This window comes from Salmo salar, chromosome ssa05 (genome assembly GCF_905237065.1).
Source record: "Salmo salar chromosome ssa05, Ssal_v3.1, whole genome shotgun sequence".
NCBI classification, from domain to species: domain Eukaryota; kingdom Metazoa; phylum Chordata; class Actinopteri; order Salmoniformes; family Salmonidae; genus Salmo; species Salmo salar.
In genome coordinates this window covers 37,461,425-37,480,085 of record NC_059446.1, presented here as the reverse complement: position 1 = coordinate 37,480,085, position 18,661 = coordinate 37,461,425, and the positions used below count along the sequence as shown (strand labels likewise).

The 18,661-nt window shown below is 42.9% G+C and overlaps 1 protein-coding gene across 1 annotated transcript; it reads right to left on the bottom strand.

The window, feature by feature from the left end:
- Positions 1–4,291: 4,291 nt before the first annotated feature.
- Positions 4,292–17,231, bottom strand: ube2ka (ubiquitin-conjugating enzyme E2Ka (UBC1 homolog, yeast)). The gene is made up of 7 exons (XM_014199805.2): positions 16,801–17,231; positions 9,137–9,230; positions 8,811–8,869; positions 8,581–8,663; positions 8,355–8,454; positions 5,438–5,566; positions 4,292–5,267 (listed from the first exon to the last, which is right to left on the bottom strand). Exons 1-7 carry the CDS (start codon positions 16,861–16,863, stop codon positions 5,193–5,195), a joined length of 603 nt encoding a protein of 200 aa, XP_014055280.1. The 5' UTR covers positions 16,864–17,231; the 3' UTR covers positions 4,292–5,192.
- Positions 17,232–18,661: the final 1,430 nt, after the last annotated feature.

The following is an 18,661-nucleotide window of genomic DNA, read 5'->3' as shown; positions in this document are numbered from 1 at the left end:
AAGACCATTCCATAAAAATGGAACTCTCTATGAGAAAGCCCTACCTTCAGCTGTTTACTTGGAAATTCTATGAACAATAATGAGGAATGCGTCTTGTAACTGTAGCGTACATGTAGGTATGTACGGCAGGACCAAATCGGAGAGATGGGTATGAGGAATTCCATGTAATGCTTTGTAGGTTAACAGTAAAAACTTGAAATTAAGCCTTAACAGGAAGCCAGCCCTGGAGTAATATGATTAAATGTTTTGGTTCTTGTCAAGATTCTAGCAGTTGTATTTAGCACTAGCCAAAGTTTATTTTGTGCATTATCTGGGTAGCCGGAGACTAGAGCATTGCAATAGTCTCATCTTGAAGTGACAAAAGCATGGATTAGCTTTTCTGCATCGTTTTTGGACAAATATTTTGGATTTTTGTGATGTTACTAAGATGGAAAAAAGAGTAATGCCAAGGTCTTTCAGTTTTATTTGAGGCAACTGTACAACCATCGAGATTCATTGTCAGATCAGCAGATCTCTTTGTTTCTTGGGACCTAGAACAAGCATTTCTGTTTGGTCCGTCTTCAAAAGTAAACATTTGCCGACATCCACTTCCTTATGTCTGAAACACAGGCTTCCAGGCTAGATCATTTTGGGGCTTCACCATGTTTTATTGAAATGTACATCTGTGTGTCGTCTGCATACCAGTGAAAGTTGACATTGTGTTTCCTAATGGCATCACCAAGAGGTAGCATATATAGTGAAAACAATGGTGGTCATAGAACGGAAGCTTGAGGAACACTGAAACTTACCATTGATTTGTCAGAGGACAAACCATCCACAGAGACAAACTGATATATTTCCGACAGATAAGATCTAAACCAGGCCACAACCTGTCCGAGTAGACCAATTAGAGTTTCTGATATCTCCAAAAGAATGTGGTGATTGATGGTGTCGAAAGCGCCACTAAGGTTTAGGAGCATGGAAACAGATGCAGAGCCTTGGTCTGACGCCATTGTAAGGTCATTTACCACCTTCACGAGTGCGGTCCCAGTACTATGATGGGGTCTAAAACCAGACTGGAGCTTTTCGTATACATTATTTGTCTTTAGGAAGGCAGTGAGCAACAGCTTTTCTAACGTTTTTAAGAGGAATGGGAGATTCCATATAGGCCGATAGTAAAAGATTTCCAGGTCGAGGTTTGGCTTTTTTACTGCCACTTTTAGTGAGTTTGGGACACATCCATAGGATAGGGAGACGTTTATGACGTTCAACATAGGAGGGCCAAGCACAGGAAGTAGCTCTTTCAGTACCTTAGTTGGAATATGGTCCAGTAGACCGTTCAAAGGTTTAGAGGCCATTACTATTTTTGTGAATTTATCGAAAATTACAGGATTATTATTTAACCCTTATTTTACCAGGTAAATTGATTGAGAACACGTTTTCATTTACAGCAACGAGCTGGGGAATAATTATATGGGAGAGGAAAGTGCAATGAATGAGCCAATTGGAAGTTGGGGATGATTAGGTGGCCATGATGGTATGAGGGCCAGATTGGGAATTTAGCCAGGACACTGGTTAACTCTTACGATAAGTGCGATTGGCTCTTCAGTGACCACAGAGTGTCAGGACACCCGTTTAACGTCCCATCTGAAAGACAGCACCCTACGCAGGGTAATGTCCCTAATCACAGCCCTGGGGCATTGCCTCCTACTGACCCTCCAACACCACTTCCAGCAGCATCTGGTCTCCCATCCAGGACCAACCCTCCTTAGCTTCAGAGGCAAGCCAGCAGTGGGATGCATGGTGGTATGCTGCTCAAATTCATGAAGTCATCACTGCTGAAGTGAAGGCCATTTTCACTTGGGGAATTCAGATTTTTCCAAGAGTGTGAATCCCAAGAGTGTGCAAAGCCATCATCAAGGCAAAATATCAAATATATTTTGATTTGCTTAACACTTTTTGGGTTACTACATGATTCCATATGTGATATATTATAGTTTTGATGTCTTCACTATTACTCTAGAATGTAGAAGATAGTAAAAATAAAGAAAAACCCTTGAATGAGTAGTTGTGACCAAACTTTTGACTGGTACATTTAATATTACACGTAGTTACATTTAAGAGGTTTTAATCATTTTACATGTACAGTACTTCAAAATTCAAAAAGGCAATCGCACATCTGCGCTATCTTTGTTGGAGGTGCATAGTAACAGTTGAATAAGATTAGAAAAAACAAGAAACCCGCACACTGCTCTTGATAGTATCACTGCTCTTTAATAAGCTTTACGTATCAGCCTCAAGGACTTGGTCAGAGCTTTTGTACAGTATTGACATAGAAATAAATCATGGCAAAGATATAAACTTTCAAATGACTCTTTTCTGGGATTTTCATTGAGCAGAGAGTAGAAGAATAGAAGGGAGTCTGAGTGAACCAGCAGTGTATCGTATGGTACACAGCAAATTGGCCAGGGTTAACTAGTGTGGATTTTTCAGTGTAACATTTATAGTGTTGATTCAGGAGTTTAATTAACTAGTAAATAGTTAAATTAACACTCTGTGGTGGCGTTAATAACCAGAGTTGTGTGATTGTGTCATTTTTATTCTGTGTAGAGTAACACTCAAAACCACACCCAACCATTATCATATATGCATGCTCTATTGGGAAAGGGAAGGGAAAGGGGGATACCTAGTCAGTTGTACATTGCAGGGTGATTTTCAGAATTGTTTGTTTCAATATCTGTTTTTGCATGCACATTGTCTGATTGATTGATCTCATGCTACACAAAGATAAGTAGCATCCATTTATCTAAACTAATCCAATCTGCTTGTAACTGCACCCATTACTGGGTCAGATGGTTATTCCAGTTTACATCATTTAGGTAGTCTCAATAAACAATCCTCCCTCCCAGGCAGTCATTCTGAATGTAGGTGATTAAAAGTTAAAATGGCGAAGTTGCATAAAGATATGGGAATCCATATATGACGGCATGGTTTTACCACTATCCATGGAGTTTTTAAACTATGGCCCGCGACATGGTCCAATGCCTCAATAAATCAGCAAAATCTACTTTTTAGTTTTTTCAAATTGCCTGTGTCTTGGAGCTTAAATTGGGATTGTGTATACTGTGCTAATGAAGATACAAAAGAGTAACAGAGAGCAATGTACAATACGGCAAATCTGGTAAAGAAGGCATTTGTGGTAAGTGCATGGAGGCATCTTTATGCACCTCCGCTTTTGTTGGATATCCTCACTCTGGCTGGATTCCAAGAATTACACATCACTTTGCAAGCCAGCATAACGTGACTTGAAGGCCTAATGTGGCCTGTAAACCAGGAATTTCTGACCACTGTGTTAGTTTAAGTAATGTAGGCCCTGAAAGAAAAGCCGTATTATATATGTAATGTACTGTAAAAAAAAAAAAGTATAATAAAAGTGTTTAAAAATGCTGGTAGAACCATTTAGTGTTCTAGGAAGAACCCTTCATAGAGGGTTCTAGGTAGAACCCTTTCCTAAGTGTTCTACCTAGCACCAAAAAGGGTACCCTACGGGGACAAACCAAAGAACCCTTAGCACCTTTTTTCTAAGAGCGTAGGCCTACTTACACACAGTATAGACTACACCCAGGTACACAGACTGATTCACACAAGCTTGTAGGGGCATTCTTCCCAGTGCAGGCACGCAGGCTGCAATATGGCTATAAGAGAGCGCTGCCAGGCCCACTCCTGTGATAGAAGATGGACTTGTTGGCGAGGCTGGCTCAGACACATGCTACCTACCCTGCCATCTGGTTGTGTTCTGACTAATAACTCTCGCCTGACTACGCAGACTATCTGCTCTGCGGCTTTTTCGCAACTGAGAGCCCATTGTACGATACGTCAATCTTGCTCCTGCGCTGATCCAGCAGCATGTTGGTTTTTAATCATCTTTACCGACAGGTTGAACCCATTTATGAATTCCTTTGGCGCCACTGACGGTGCAGTGCATACAAATACACTCATCTAAATAAATATGCATATGTATGCAGCATGGTTACCTGCACACCCACACAATTCTATTGTAATGAATATGAACGTTCTACTTTTCCCAGGTATATAATTCCCACTGGACTTTGTTTCCCCAGCATCATACATTTTGCTTCTCACCCTAGATTTTTTACACACACACACACACACACACACACACACACACACACACACACACACGGAAGACTACTAAATCGCACACGCAAATGCAAACACACAAAATCATAAAAATAATGATACAATATTAAGCTCTTCTTAAAAGCACATAACACATTCCACACATTTTGGATTAATTTACACAGACTTTAATAGCTTTATTTACAGATGAATTCTTGACAGTTTTTTTCCCTCTGTTGGCATAATTCAGTGGATGCCATATTTTTCAAACCTTTACATTTTTTTTAACTTCCAGTCTCAATTTGCTTGAGTAGTGTTATCGGTGAACAATGAGGTGAGCGTTTTCCGCTTTTTGTTTTCTTTCTTTTTAAAAATGGGAATCCAAATGTCTTCATGTAGGAGGCCAGAACCAAATAAAAGAAAAGTGGGAGGAGGAAAGAGTGATGATTATGAATCATGAGGGGGGGTGGGGCTACCTGCTGATGGATTTTCCTGGGGAGGGGAGTCTGGGAAGTTAAAACTCTTAAGACAGGTGACAAGATGGGCATGATACGGATGTGGCTACTGCAAGGAGAAATCTGTAATGTTTCCTAGCAAGTGCCAAAAGGGTGGAGATGGAGGAGATTAAGAAAATGGCTCTGTTCAAACAATCTAACAGTGCTTCCTCACTTTCTTCAAGGTCATAGCTGATGTAAAAGGATTGTATAGTTAAATAGGATGCCAGTGAAGAGTGTTTGGACAAAGCCAGAGTGTGAACGGGGTCCAGCATGCGCACAGAGGAAGGGAATTTGGTTCAAGTCATTTGATTGAGGTATGTGAAATGGAAGGGTATAGTGCCAATGTGAAGATGGCAGGAAAGCTGGAGCGTGGTACAGAGCAGAGATGATGGTGATTATGACTAAGGGGAGAAGTGCCAAGAGGTTGAGAGGGGGTATCCAACAGGTGTGGAGGTGAGGGGTCAGAGGAGGGCTTCAGATGGAGGGAGACTGAAGGAGAGGGTGTGTATAGAGGAGTCAGACGGGGCCGGGTGAGGTGGTGTGATGGGTGGTTTAGGACCAGGGGGCCGTTGAGACTCAGTTACTGAGCAGTAGCTCTGTCGCAGTTTCCACGTCCCAGGATTTCGACGACAACGCCACTATTACTGCATTCTGTGGAGACGGGACAAACAGTAGAGAAGGAAGTTTATAACACAGTCATAACTATGCTAAAGTATTCAAACAAAACAGATCCATTGGTGAACCATAATAAAATGTAAATGAGTTATGAAGGTATCGACTGCTGAGACAGCATTAGAGCTAGTCACGGGGGGCCCACTCACTTTGTCGAAGCCCATGGCACAGAGTTTGTCTATTTTGCGGGTGTACTCTGGGCTGGAGGAGGGGGCGCCGGCGTACACGTGAGACCAGAGTCTGGCCGTCTGTTTGAACATCTCTGGGTTCTGCTTATACTAAAAGGGTGAGAACACACAACACTGAGTTGGCAGTATACAAAACCTCACTACGCTACAATTTAGTAAAGCAATTGTACACGAAAGAGCATAATAAAACTACTTGGTTAGCACTTCTTTTGTGCAAAAAAAAAAAAAAAAGTGTACAACCGAGTGTACAATTACTTTTCTACAACGGGTTATCAACCTATTCATCAGCTAGTATATCATCCCTCAACAAAAATATAGGCTAGTCCCCACGCATCTATGGTTGCTAGCCAAGCCAGCTGAAATGTTCATTCTAGCGGTTAAGCTGCCAGATACGCGACCCAGTCGTGAACTCTGTTCAATATCCCAGTCATTGGTTCTAAATGTTCCGTTGCCATGCTGGCCGGCAACGCTCTTATCCCTTGCTTGCTAGCTAGCCAACTACGGTTAACACAGTCACGTCAAACCATGGAGCTAGAAAAACAGCAAAGTAGCTGCATTTCATTTTATTGGACCTGTTTTTCTATTGACATTTCTCTGTATACAGTGCATTCGGAAAGTATTGAGACCTGACGACTTTTTCCACATTTTGTTAAGTTACAGCCTTATTCTAAAACTGATGACATTTATTTTTTAAATGTCCTCAATCTACACACAATGCCCCATAATGACAAAGCAAAAACAAGTTTTGACATTTTTGCAAAAGTATTAAAAATAAGTTTCCAAACACCTACTCATTCAAGGCTTTTTCTTTATTTTTACTATTTCCTACATTGTAGAATAATAGTGAAGACATCTAAACTATGAAATAACACATATGGAATCATGTAGTAACCAAAAAAGTGTTACATCAAAATACATGTTATATTTGACATTATTCAAAGTAGCCACCCTTTGCCTTGATGACAGCTTTGCACACTCTTGGCATTCTCTTAACCAGCTTAATGAGGAAGTCACCTGGAATGCATTTCAATTAACAGGTGTGCCTTGTTAAAAGATAATTTGTGGAATTTCTTTCCTTCTTAATGTGTTTGAGCCAATCAGTTGTGTTGTAACAAGGTAGGGGTGGTATACAGAAGATAGCCCTATTTGGTAAAATACCAAGTTCATATACTGGCAAGAACAGCTCAAATAAGCAAAGAGAAATGACAGTTCATCATTACTTTAAGACACGAAGGTCAGTCAATCTGGAAAATGTCAAGAACTGACACTGATTTATTTAGAATTCAAGACACACTTAACCAGCATGGCTACCACAGCATTCTACAGCAATACACCATCCCATCTGGTTTGAGCTTAGTGGGACTATCATTTGTTTTTCAACAGGACAATAACCCAAAACACACCTCCAGGCTGTGTAAGGGCTATTTGACCATATTTACCTGGCCTCCACAATCACACTCCATCAATCAGGCCTTTATGGTAGAGTGACCAGACGGATGCTACCCCTCTGTAAAAGCCACATGACAGCCCACTTGGAGTTTGCCAAAAAGCACCTAAAGGACTCTGACCATGAAAAACAAGATTCTGTGATCTGATGAAACCAAGACTCAACTCCTTGGCCTGAATGCCAAGCGTCACATCTGGAGGAAACTTGGCCCCATCCCTACAGTGAAGCATGTTGGTGGCAGCATCATGCTGTGAGGATGCTTTTCAGCGGCAAGGACTGGGAGAGTCAGGACCGAGGGAAAGATGAACGGAGCAAAGCATCCTTGATAAAAATCTGCGACAGAGTGCTCAAGACCTCAGACTGGGGCGAAGGTTCACCTTCCAACAGGACAATGACCAAAAGCACAGAGCCAAGACAATGGAGGAGGGGTTCCGGGCCAGGTCTCTGAATGTCCTCCAGTGGCCCAGCCAGAGCCCGGACTTGAACATCTCTGGAGAGACCTGAAAATAGCTGTGCAGCACCGCTCCCCATCCAACCTGACAGAGCTTGAGAGGATCTGCAGAGAAGAATTGGAGAAACCCCCCAAATACAGGTGTGCCAAGCTCGTAGCGTCATTGCCAAGAAGACTCAAGGCTGTAATCGCTGACAAAGGTGCTTCAACAAAGTACTATGTAAAGGGTCTGAATACTTATATAAAATGTGATATTTCATTATTTTATTCATTTGCAAAAAAATCTAAAAATCTTTTTTCTTTGTCATTATGGGGTAGTGTGTGTAGATTGAGGTGAAAAACTATTTAATACATTTTATAATAAGGCTGAAGCGTAACAAAATGTGGAAAAAGTCAAGGGGTCTGAATACTTTCAGAATGCACTGTGAGAAATCAGTGTTTGAGGATTAATGCTGATTCATGATTTTGACCGGCTGAGAAAAGATGTCGGTCTCGTCCTGACACTAATTCTCAATAGGACAGTGGAGATCGAATTTCAATATCAAAACAATGTTGCAAATGTCGAGAGAGACAGCAACATTGGCACAAACCCCACTTGTTGCAAACCAAATGTTAAGCTAGAAGCAAATAATGTCTCGATGGGTTTTACAGTGGAGATCAACTTAATGAATTGGCTGGCTGGGCTGATGGGACAGCGGATGAGCAGGGATTTCTCAGATAGAACAGAAAACAAGATGCCCATCTTTGCGTCATAGGCTTACCCGTGCTAAACAGGTTTTTTTAGTACGGCTGGCTTAGAACGCGTCTCAACCAATCACAATGCTTGTTTTGACCAACCCATTGTAGAATAAAGCAGTGAGGAGACAGAGCAAGTCTAAAAAATTTTTTTTTTTAAACACATTACAAAATCTACAAAGACATTCCAGGCATACTTCTGCATGCTCTCTCTCTCCCACACATGCACACAGTGTTCCTCTCACTTGATTGGCCACCACAGCGTCCTGTGGGTCGTCTGGTTCTGCAGCTGCCAGTAAGGCCTGTAGTGACAGCAGCACTGTCCTCAGCGTCATAGCTGCTGCCCTGTCAGACACACAGAGGGTACACAGAGTAGTAAGACCTGGGATCAGCCTTAACCGAGACATGACAATGAAAAAAAAAAAAAATAATAATTATATATATATTTTTTTTATTGACATAGTGACTCACCACTGGTCTTTGAGGATGTCCAGACATATTGCACCTGTGACTGAGCTGATGTTGGGATGCCAGATCTTCGTGATAAATCGTACCTGGGGGGCCACGGGAAGCACAAAAACAAGCAAATAAATTAGCAAGGACTTCACCCTGGCACAGGTCAATGTTGACAAAATCCACAACTGAATGACAAACATCAGAATATGTTTGATATACACACACACACACACACACACACCTACCTTTGGTGGGTTGAAGGGATATGTTTCTGGAATTTTTATTTCTAGTTGATATCTACCACCTGAAAACATTTTTGGGGAAAATAATTAATCACAGCAACAAAAAAATAAAAAATAAAAAAAAATAAAAATAAAAATTCGGTATCCTTTTGCATGACATGAACCACGCTCACTTGAGGTAAAAGTGCTTTGAATCCTATTGTGGTAAGTTAGGTAGTGTGAGTTAGGTAGTCTGCCTCAGACCTCAAGTAAACCCAGGCGAGTCTGTCCCAGGTAAAGCAGTTAGGTCTGTCTGAATAGACGACAGTAAACTCCCCTGGGCCTCTCACCTTCATACGGTGTATCAGGTGGCCCTGCAATCTCCCCCTTCAGCTCTGTGAAGTTCTCATCCACCAGGTCCACTTTGATCTGGTTTTTACTCGTCTGTCAGAGAGAAGAGAGGTCAGTTAGTTCTGTCACAGAGCAAGGGCCAGGGTGTAAGGAAAGGAGGGGTATCCGTCAGAGGGTACCTCATCCCAACACAGACATTCTCACGGAAAAGCGAGAACTAATACTTTCCACATGATCGGTCTCCTTGCACTCGAGTATGACAGATACCTTGATAACAAGCAACATTATGAGACGTTTGAAAGTAGTGACTTGTGCTATAGATTCTGATACGATATCCAAAAAGGGCCAAAAGCTACCGGTATCTTCTTGCATCGTAAAGTGTTCTAGCCTGTAGGGACATTCATTTGCAAACAGTTATGAACATTTCTACATGCCGTGTCGCATTATTCAAGTGTGTTAACTTCTGTGCAGCATGAGTGGGGAGCTAACATGATGTATCCCAGACTCCCAGTGCAGGATAGCAGTGAGTAAGTGGACCAGGCGCGGTGCGCTATAATAAGGGGTCGGCTGCGCTGATAGACAGGCTTGATCCGCGAGACACATTTGACAGAAGTACCGAAAGTAAAAAAGAAAATTTTTTGAACCGAAATGTTTTTTGTTTTTTTTATGTCATAGTATCAAAAAAAGTACCCAAGTTTCAGTATACCGTGCAACACTATTAAGCTGTGGAACCCAGAACTGTGTGTGACCACTCGGTTACGAGGACACCCAAACCAGACACCGCAAAGCCCAAGCAGCCTAACCGTCTCTGGAAGTTGCTGTAACCCTGCTTGGAATATTTACACTATATTGGCTATTGGTAGAGAGGCAGGATCCGTTCTAGCTTGGCATGTCAGGGTGGGCGACTGGAAATGTCAAATAAATGCATTTAGGTTATAGTTTATTAAGACCCATGAATACGCCACACCAACAGCTTGAAACAATCAATTGGCTGTTTTAAAAATGAATTTCCTGCAATTTCACGTTGTAATGGTCAATAGATGTGATAGCATGCTTAATATATGCAAATACATGATTTTATTCTGTAATAGGGTAAACTGTAAGGTGTTCTAGCTAATCAAATCGACGTTTATTTATGTTCCAGCGTAGTGTAAGCCACACCATACAATGAAACGCCTACTCGCAACTAAAGCTCTCCTAGAAAACAGTGCAATTATTCAGCTATATGTATTTGTGTTTACATTAGGCTATAGCATGTAGTCATAGGCCTATAAGGCTATACTGCAAATCGTTGTTTGTTCCTGAACAAGCCGAATGGCAGAGCTATCCTTCAACACCACAAGTGGAGTATGACTCTGGGGTATCCAGTGAACTTCTACCATGTGGTGCAGCATGGACCCTAAGGCCCCTTCTCCTCCACCTCTGGGATACTACTCAGCACCAAGTGGGGCCACGTCCCCAACAACCCAGCGTGTGACTTATTCTTCTACATTGAGAGTACCAGGGAGTTGCAGTGCAGTGGACATCGCTGCATACGTCATAGGGAGTACAGTTTCGCCCGTATTGATCAGAATATTATGCAACAGAAGACCAGATCCCAGGGTTCATCCTGTCAGGGGAGCCCTCTCCAACAGGTTGCAGTAGAGAACATCGGATAGTCATATGAAGGACAGCAGCAGGAATTTGTCTCTTCGGCCCCGGCACCGTTGCCAGGTGTGACTGTGACCATCGGGTGTGACTATATTGCTTCTCCGGTCCTGGCACCGTTGTCGGGCACGGCTGCGACTGAGACCGGGCAGGGACACGTCATGTTCTCGGCCCCCGCCGGTCCTCAGGAGTTGCCTGCTACAGAGACTGAGCCCACAACAGATGTCATTCCCGATTCCCCCCCGATTCCCCCTCCACTGCTGTGGAGTCTGGGGGAACCCTCTCCTATGTGATTCCAGCAGCATCGCCACACGGTAGTGAGCCTATGTCGCTGGCTGGACCCTATTCCTCACCGCCACCAGATCATCACCAGTCAAAGCTACACGGCGAGCCTGTCTGCCCATCTGACACCCTGTCCCTGCAGTAGGGACAGTAGCACCGGACCGGTCTGCTGCTACCTCTGATGACCAGTCTAGCCATGACCTGTGCCCATGGGGGGGGGGTACACAGCCACACTGGTGTCACCAGCTACTGATAGTACAGCTTTACCTGACCCAGCCACAGCCCTGGGTCCCCAGCATGCACCACCTGACCCAGCTCCAGTCCTGGTCCTGCTGGACTCAACACCCGACGTGACTGTGGGGGACACAACAACAGACCTCATCGGGGCCGACCACCCAGACTTCACCCCCCCAGTGTCCTGTCCCAGGGGCACTACCTATTCCTGCTCCTGGGGTCTGAGCTGATCCACCATCTGCCTTGGACTCACCAGTGTTGGCCTGGACTCTGGGTCTACCGCTGGGACCTTCTCTGGAGCTTGCCCTGGGTACACTTCTGGTTCGTGCACTGGGGCACAGCCCGAGGAACCACTGCCGCGCCTGCTCTCCGCTGCTGGGGCCTGACCTGCCTCGGTTGGGGAGCCGCTGAGTCTGCTCACCTCTCGGGCCATGGACACAGGGGACATCCTGACCCGCCTCTGTGAGGCCTCGCTTATGAAAGAGCTCAGTGTCTTTCAATGTGGCACCGTCATAGGATGCCACCTTTCCAACAAGTCAGTTCATCAAATGTCTTCCCTGCTTAAGCTGCCCCGGTCAACTGTAAGTTCTGTTATTGTGAAGTGGAAACGTCTAGGAGCAACAACGGCTCAGCCGCGAAGTGGTAGGCCACACAAGCTCACAGAACGGAACCGCCGAGTGCTGAAGCGCGTTTCAAATTGTCTGTCCTCGGTTGCAACACTCACTACAGAGTTCCAAACTGCCTCTGGAAACAACGTCAGCACAACAACTGTTCGTTGGGTTTCTATGGCCGAGCAGCCACACACAAGCCAAAGATCACCGTGCGCAATACCAAGTCTCGGCTGGAGTGGTGTAAAGCTCGCAGCCATTGAACTCTGGAGCAGCGGAAATGCATTCTCTGGAGTGATGAATCACGCTTCACCATTTGGCAGTCTGACGGACAAATCTGGGATTGGCGGATGCTAGATGAACGCTACATGCTCGAATGCATAGTGGCAACTGTAAAGTTTGGTGGAGGAGGAATAATGGTCTGGGCTGTTTTTCATGGTTCGGGGTAGACCCCTTAGTTCCAGGAAAGGGAAATCTTAACCGTACAGCATTAAATTACATTCTAGATGATTCTGTGCTTCCAGCTTTGTGGCAACAGTTTGGGGAAGGCCCTTTCCTGTTTCAGCATGACAATGCCCCCGTGCACAAAGCGAGGTCCATACAGAAATGGTTTGTCGAGATCGGTGTGGAAGAACTTGACTGGCCTTCACACAGCCCTGATCTACAGCCCACAACTCCTTTGGGATGAATTGGAATGCTGCCTACGAGCAAGGCCTAATCGCCCAACATCAGTGCCCGACCTCACTCGTGGCTGAATGAAAGCAAGTCCCCGCAGCAATGTTCCAACATCTAGTGGAAAGCCTTCCCAGAAGAGTGGAAGCTGTTATAGCAGCAAAGGGGGGGGACCAACTCCATATTAATGCCCATGATTTTGGAATGAGATGTTTGCCGAGCAGGTGTCCACATACTTTTGGTCACGTAGTGTACATCCCATGTTCATCTTCCTCAGTATGTTTAAATAAAGTTCCAGTGTGGGTGTTAACTCTTGGGCTGCGTTATTCCCCTCTAACCAGGGGTGGTGTCAGTGAGTGACATCCTTAGAGCCGGGTAAAATAAGTAGAGCCGGGTCACACTCTTTCACTGGTGCCGTCCTTGCAGCACCAACCGCTTCAAATAAACACGCCGCCTAATAGTCCTACTCATCACTTATTATTACAGATAGATCATCACTTCTCACCACGGTGCTCGTTTAGTAAAGTTATGACAAAAGCTTAATCAATGTCTCGCAAGATCAATGATTAATTAGCATTTTACGTAACAGAACCAACTATAATAGCATATCAGGCCTAGAACGTTACTGTTACACCAAAAACACCTAATTTCTAATGCGATTTTACGATGGTCAGCTGAAGCAGCATAGTCCATTTTTCTTGTGTGCGCCAAAACTCAACCCGAGCGTGCCACTAGGTGGGACACGTGCTTCGGCTGAAACAAAATGCAAGAAAACGCATCTGCTCTAATTCGCTCACGAAACAGTAATTCAAGAACATCTAAATGCATATTCCCATGCAACAGAGAGATCAAATGGATTGGCACGCAGATGCAGTTGACGTTTCACCAGTAAAACGTGAAGAAATATCATTCGCGATTGACAGTGACGGCCTATTTTGAAATTAGGTAGCCTATGCCTAACTTGGCATTGGAGGGTATTAAAAATAGAAAACATTTGAGACAAACTGTGTGTGGGCATAGGCAGTTTGCAATTGGAGGACGCATTTTATGCATATTCTTTAAATGATAGGCTATTCAATAGGTTACATCTGTCGGTACAAAAAGGAAAGGACGTCGAACAAAAATTGCGCTCCATCACCTAAATAAGACAGCACTACACTACTGGGTTTGCGGCAGTGGAGGCTGCCGAGGGTAGGATGGCTCATAATAATGGCTGGAACAGAGCAAATGGGAATGGCATCAAACACATGGAAACCATATGTTTGCATTTGATACCATTCCACTCATTCCCCTCTAGCCTTTACCACAAGTCCATTCTACCCAATTAAGGAGCCACAAACCTCCTTTGGTTTGTGACTATGAACTTCCATTGTCTCCGATTCTGTAGCAGTCATTCGATTACAGATTTTCTTTTGTCATTCTGTTACCGATTTGGTAACAGAATAATGCATTTGAATTACTTCATAAATCACATTTGTATCAGTAAAAACAAACTAATTGGTAGGTATACCTTCACTTGTTAAGTTTCATTATCCTCATGAGGGAGAGAAACTAGAAAATATCTTTAAGATGTGGGTTTTTGATAAGAGAACGACAAGACACTAGGCAATATTTCTTAACTTATAGAAGGCAAATCATTTCTGCAAAACTAAATATAAATGTTGATATTAGTTGGGTGTTAGGTGACCCAACAAATAATGGACTCCATGCAAGAATTCTACAAAATACTGCAATAAACAAATCTGTTTTCACCAAAGGTGCATTTGTAAATTCAATCTGGAGTGCCAGAGTGCGCGCTGGGCGTTTGTAAATTCAGTGCGTTGTCAGGTTATCGTTCGTTCTCGGGGTGTTCAGAGCGCACACTGGATGCTCTGGCTGAGGAGTAGGGTTGATCCGAGCGTTCTGACCTCACAACGGTAGTCAAGCATCCAAGCTAACCGGCTAATGTTCGCTAGCTACTTCCAGACATAAACAAGAGAACACCTCACTGACCATTTTACTCACCCTAGCGGAGCTGATTATGCTGTTTTTATGTTATCCAGAGCATTGGTGAATGTAACTGTGCTGCTGGCAACAATTTAATTGAGCTTTTTCGGTGACATTTTCTGACACCGGCCATATTCAACGGCTGTTAAACGTTTGTAAATTCATCAGCTATTCTGCGCTCTGGCACACTCAGACGAGTGCGCTCTGAAATCAGAGTAGTAAGCCAGTGCGAATTTACGAACGCACCCAAAATGTAAATTATGTGGTCGTCAAAATACATAAATGATTTGAAAACAATGTGGCAGTAAAAATCCCAATACTGTGCCAAGGACATTCAAATCTGTGGGCCAACCCTTTTAGTGAAACCCCACAAATCGTTGTTTATAATTGCGATGGGTATTCCTCAACCTAGAGGAAGATCGATGTGACATTGTATTGCCAAGAGCAATGGGAAAGTCCCGAGGGTGTTTCACGGTCAATGGACGTCTTGACTGAACTACACTGAACAAAATATACACGCAACATGTAAAGTGTTGGTCCCATGTTTCGTGAGCTGAAATAAAATATCCCAGAGATTTTCCATACACACAAAAAGCTTTTTTCTCTCAAATTGTGCACAATTTGTTTACACCCCTGTTAGTGAGCATTTCTCCTTTGCCAAGATAATCCAGCCACCTAACAGGTTTGGCATATCAAGAACATGATTAAACAGCATGATCATTATACAGGTGCACTTTGTGCTGGTGACAAAAGGAAATTCTAAATTGTGCAGTTTTGCCACACAACACAATGCCACAGATGTCTCAAGTTTTGTAGGGAGCATGCTGACTGCAGGAATGTCCACCAGAGCTGTTGCCAAAGAATTGGATGTTCATTTCTCTACCATAAGCCGCCTCCAACGCCTCTGTTGAATGTTGCATCAATATTTTTGTTCAGTTTAAGGTAAAACTTTTTTTTTCATCTATCATTCAGATGTTTTCAGAGACATGGGGGGAAAAAACAGCAGGTTACAAAGTAGAGCTTCGTATCTACATTTTGATGTATGGGTTGTGAGAGAGTGATCCAAACTCACGTTTCGCCACCCCGATTTCTATGACTAGTGATAGCTGTGTGGGGAGTGCCTTACGCCGTTCACTGAGACAACGTGGGGGGGTGTATTAAGTATCTCATTTGCATAAAGTCGTATAAAAAGTGGTATTCTAATATCATAAATTGGTTCAAATTGTTACAAACTCTGTTTCGCATAAAACTAAATTGTAATGATGTATTCCGTACTGCCACATTTACATAATATAGCATTTGAACTGAAAAGACGTCATAACAATATGACCACCCTATCTTCAGATATTGGACAAAACATGTTGAATTTAACAATCCAGACAGGTGATTTGATGCCTTTATCGACTAGGGATTAACATGGACCTGTCCGAGACCTTTTTCAATAACTTGAAAATAAGATAGCTCAGCTACATGTATGGTAAATCCTATCCTCATGAAATAAAGTGTTCTGTGTTTCTGGGAGAAGCATCTAAAACATGGAATGCAAAGTATTACACCTGAACCAAAGTTACATTTTGTCCCCTAAAACCTTAATATTAGTTTCCAGTTAAAATTGTGTTTTGATGCATTTCTAATATTTGATGATGATTTATCTTGAACCTAGCCTGCAACAGGACAGGTAGAAAATGTCACACTAACGTTAGCTTTCGAACCCTCTGCGGCAGAAGTTGCACTCTGGTAGTAACCAATTATGTATATAACAATCATTGGTGGTAACATATCGTTAGCGGTGTGGGGGCAAATATACTTTTTAGTTAGCTCGTTGGCTAAATAACCAGATAGCTAACGTCTTCACCTCTTTAATCATATCAAGCCAGGGTGAGCGTATTTGCTTGGCTTATTTCACTACCCCTGGCCTAACTAGGTTGCTACTTTCGCTATCTGTATAGTAGTAGCTGGCATCCAGGCAGGGGGTTTCCTGTAGGCTAGCAGCCATAACTAACGATAACGTAGTTAGCAAAAAGCCAGTCACATTTTCCTTCGTTGGCCTTCGCTTGCAAGCCAGCTAGCGCCTTGTCCTTCGCTTTTGTTAACAGCTGGTACCGCTATCTAGCTGTTAGCTAACAAAACACTACTTTCCAACAACAGGCAATCGTGTTTGACACAAACTCTGCTAACGTTGCTAGCTACCTGGCGTTGCATTCACGGTCGATTGAAGAAAATAAATAACCCACCTCCTCGCTTTTGAGAACCTCTTTAAATTCCCGTTTTATCCTTTGAACCGCGATGTTGGCCATGATTTCGCCGTGTTTCTGTCGGAAGGGAACACGATCCTCTCGGTCACAGGCCTTACTTGGCTTCAGCCCTCCTAGTTAGCTAGCTAACCCAGCTAATTCGCAGTCCCCCTCGCACTTTCGTTCTCTGCCTCTGTCACTTTTGGATCGGAGCAATAATAACAGCTGCAAGGTACAGCTAGCTACGGCCACTAAATGCTAAGTTCTACGGGAACGTGACCGAGCCCCGATGTCAAAAATATAACGCTAGTTACAAAAGAGCCGAGGGACGTGTATTTTCTCGCAATATTGCCACTATGTACGCAGTGGACAGAAGGTGGTCCTGGAAACATTTTAATACCAACTACATGCAAGCTGAAATGCGGGTCATGTGATTTCTACAGCATTGGTACCCTCCCTGTCATTCTAACATTTTAGAGAGGCTTCTTATGTCTGCAATAACTGGTAGACGTACATGCATGAGTGGAGAATTAAACAGGCATACATTTGCTTGTATATGCTTGATTATGTTGTCCAAAGTAAACGTTCATTGATCATAAATAAATAATGACAATGTACATTATATTTATTGTTACCTGGACCTCACTTCTTATCATCAATGATGTAACATTCAGAACCTACCTATAGAAAAGTATGTATCTGGGACACTTATAAATAAGGTTCACTGTATACCTCCATAAACCCTGGGGTGTATTCATTACGCCAATTCTGTTGCAAAATATTTTGTTTGATGCAATTGCAAAACCATTTTTAACAGAAACAGTTGGACAAATTCAGGTAGGTCCCTCACAGTTTCGTTCTGTTTGCTCTGTTTGCTTCCTTTTGGTTCTTAAACGTAGACGGGTTCCGTTGCAAGATGTAATGAATACACCCTGGTCTTGATTATGATGGATGAGAACAAGGTCAAAGGTTACTCTATTTATCTGTCATAACAAAGCCTTTCCTTATTTGTATTCGTGGTCTTTCACTGCCTCTACCTAGAAAAACTGTTTCATGTGGAGATGCCACATCATTACATGACAACTCAAGATGACGTTTCATATGTCAGTCATTTTGCATATTACTGAAGTTACAAACTAGACTCTGTGGTGAAACAATGGTACTAATGCATCCTCTACTCTGGGGGTTTCCAAACTTTTTATTTAAAAAATTCAGGACCCCACCATGTGAAAAAATGCGATGTAATCAACAGCCAATGTTTACTTTTTTAATTGGGCCTATACCAGTCTATTACAAATCAGTCTGAGACATATCTTTTCAACCAGGGTTTGCCCAGTGGGAGGGTTTATGTTAGCCAGCAATTGCAAAAGCAAAAAAAAAATACAAATAAGGAAAAGCAGATCATTAAAACTGTTGCAGGCCAAAATGACCGAGACAAAAAAAAATCCCATTGAAGGAAATACCAGTCAATGGAAATACATTTGAGGTCATGCTTATTGGTCAAATCAAATGTTATTTGTCCATTGCACCTAATACAACAGGTGTAGACCTTACAGTGAAATGCTTACTTACAAGCCCTTAACCAACAATGCAGTTTTAAGAAAAATACGTGTTAAGTAAAAATAAGAAATAAAAGTAACAAATAATTAAAGAGCAGCAATAAAATAACAATAGCGAGGCTATATACAGGGGGCATCGGTACAGAGTCAATGTGCGGGAGCACCAGTTAGTTGAGGTAATTGTGGTAATATGTACATGTAGGTAGAGTTAAAGTGACTATGCATAGATAATAAACAGAGAATAGCAGCAGTGTAAAAGGGGAGGGGATGCAAATAGTCTGGGTAGCCATTTGATTAGCTGT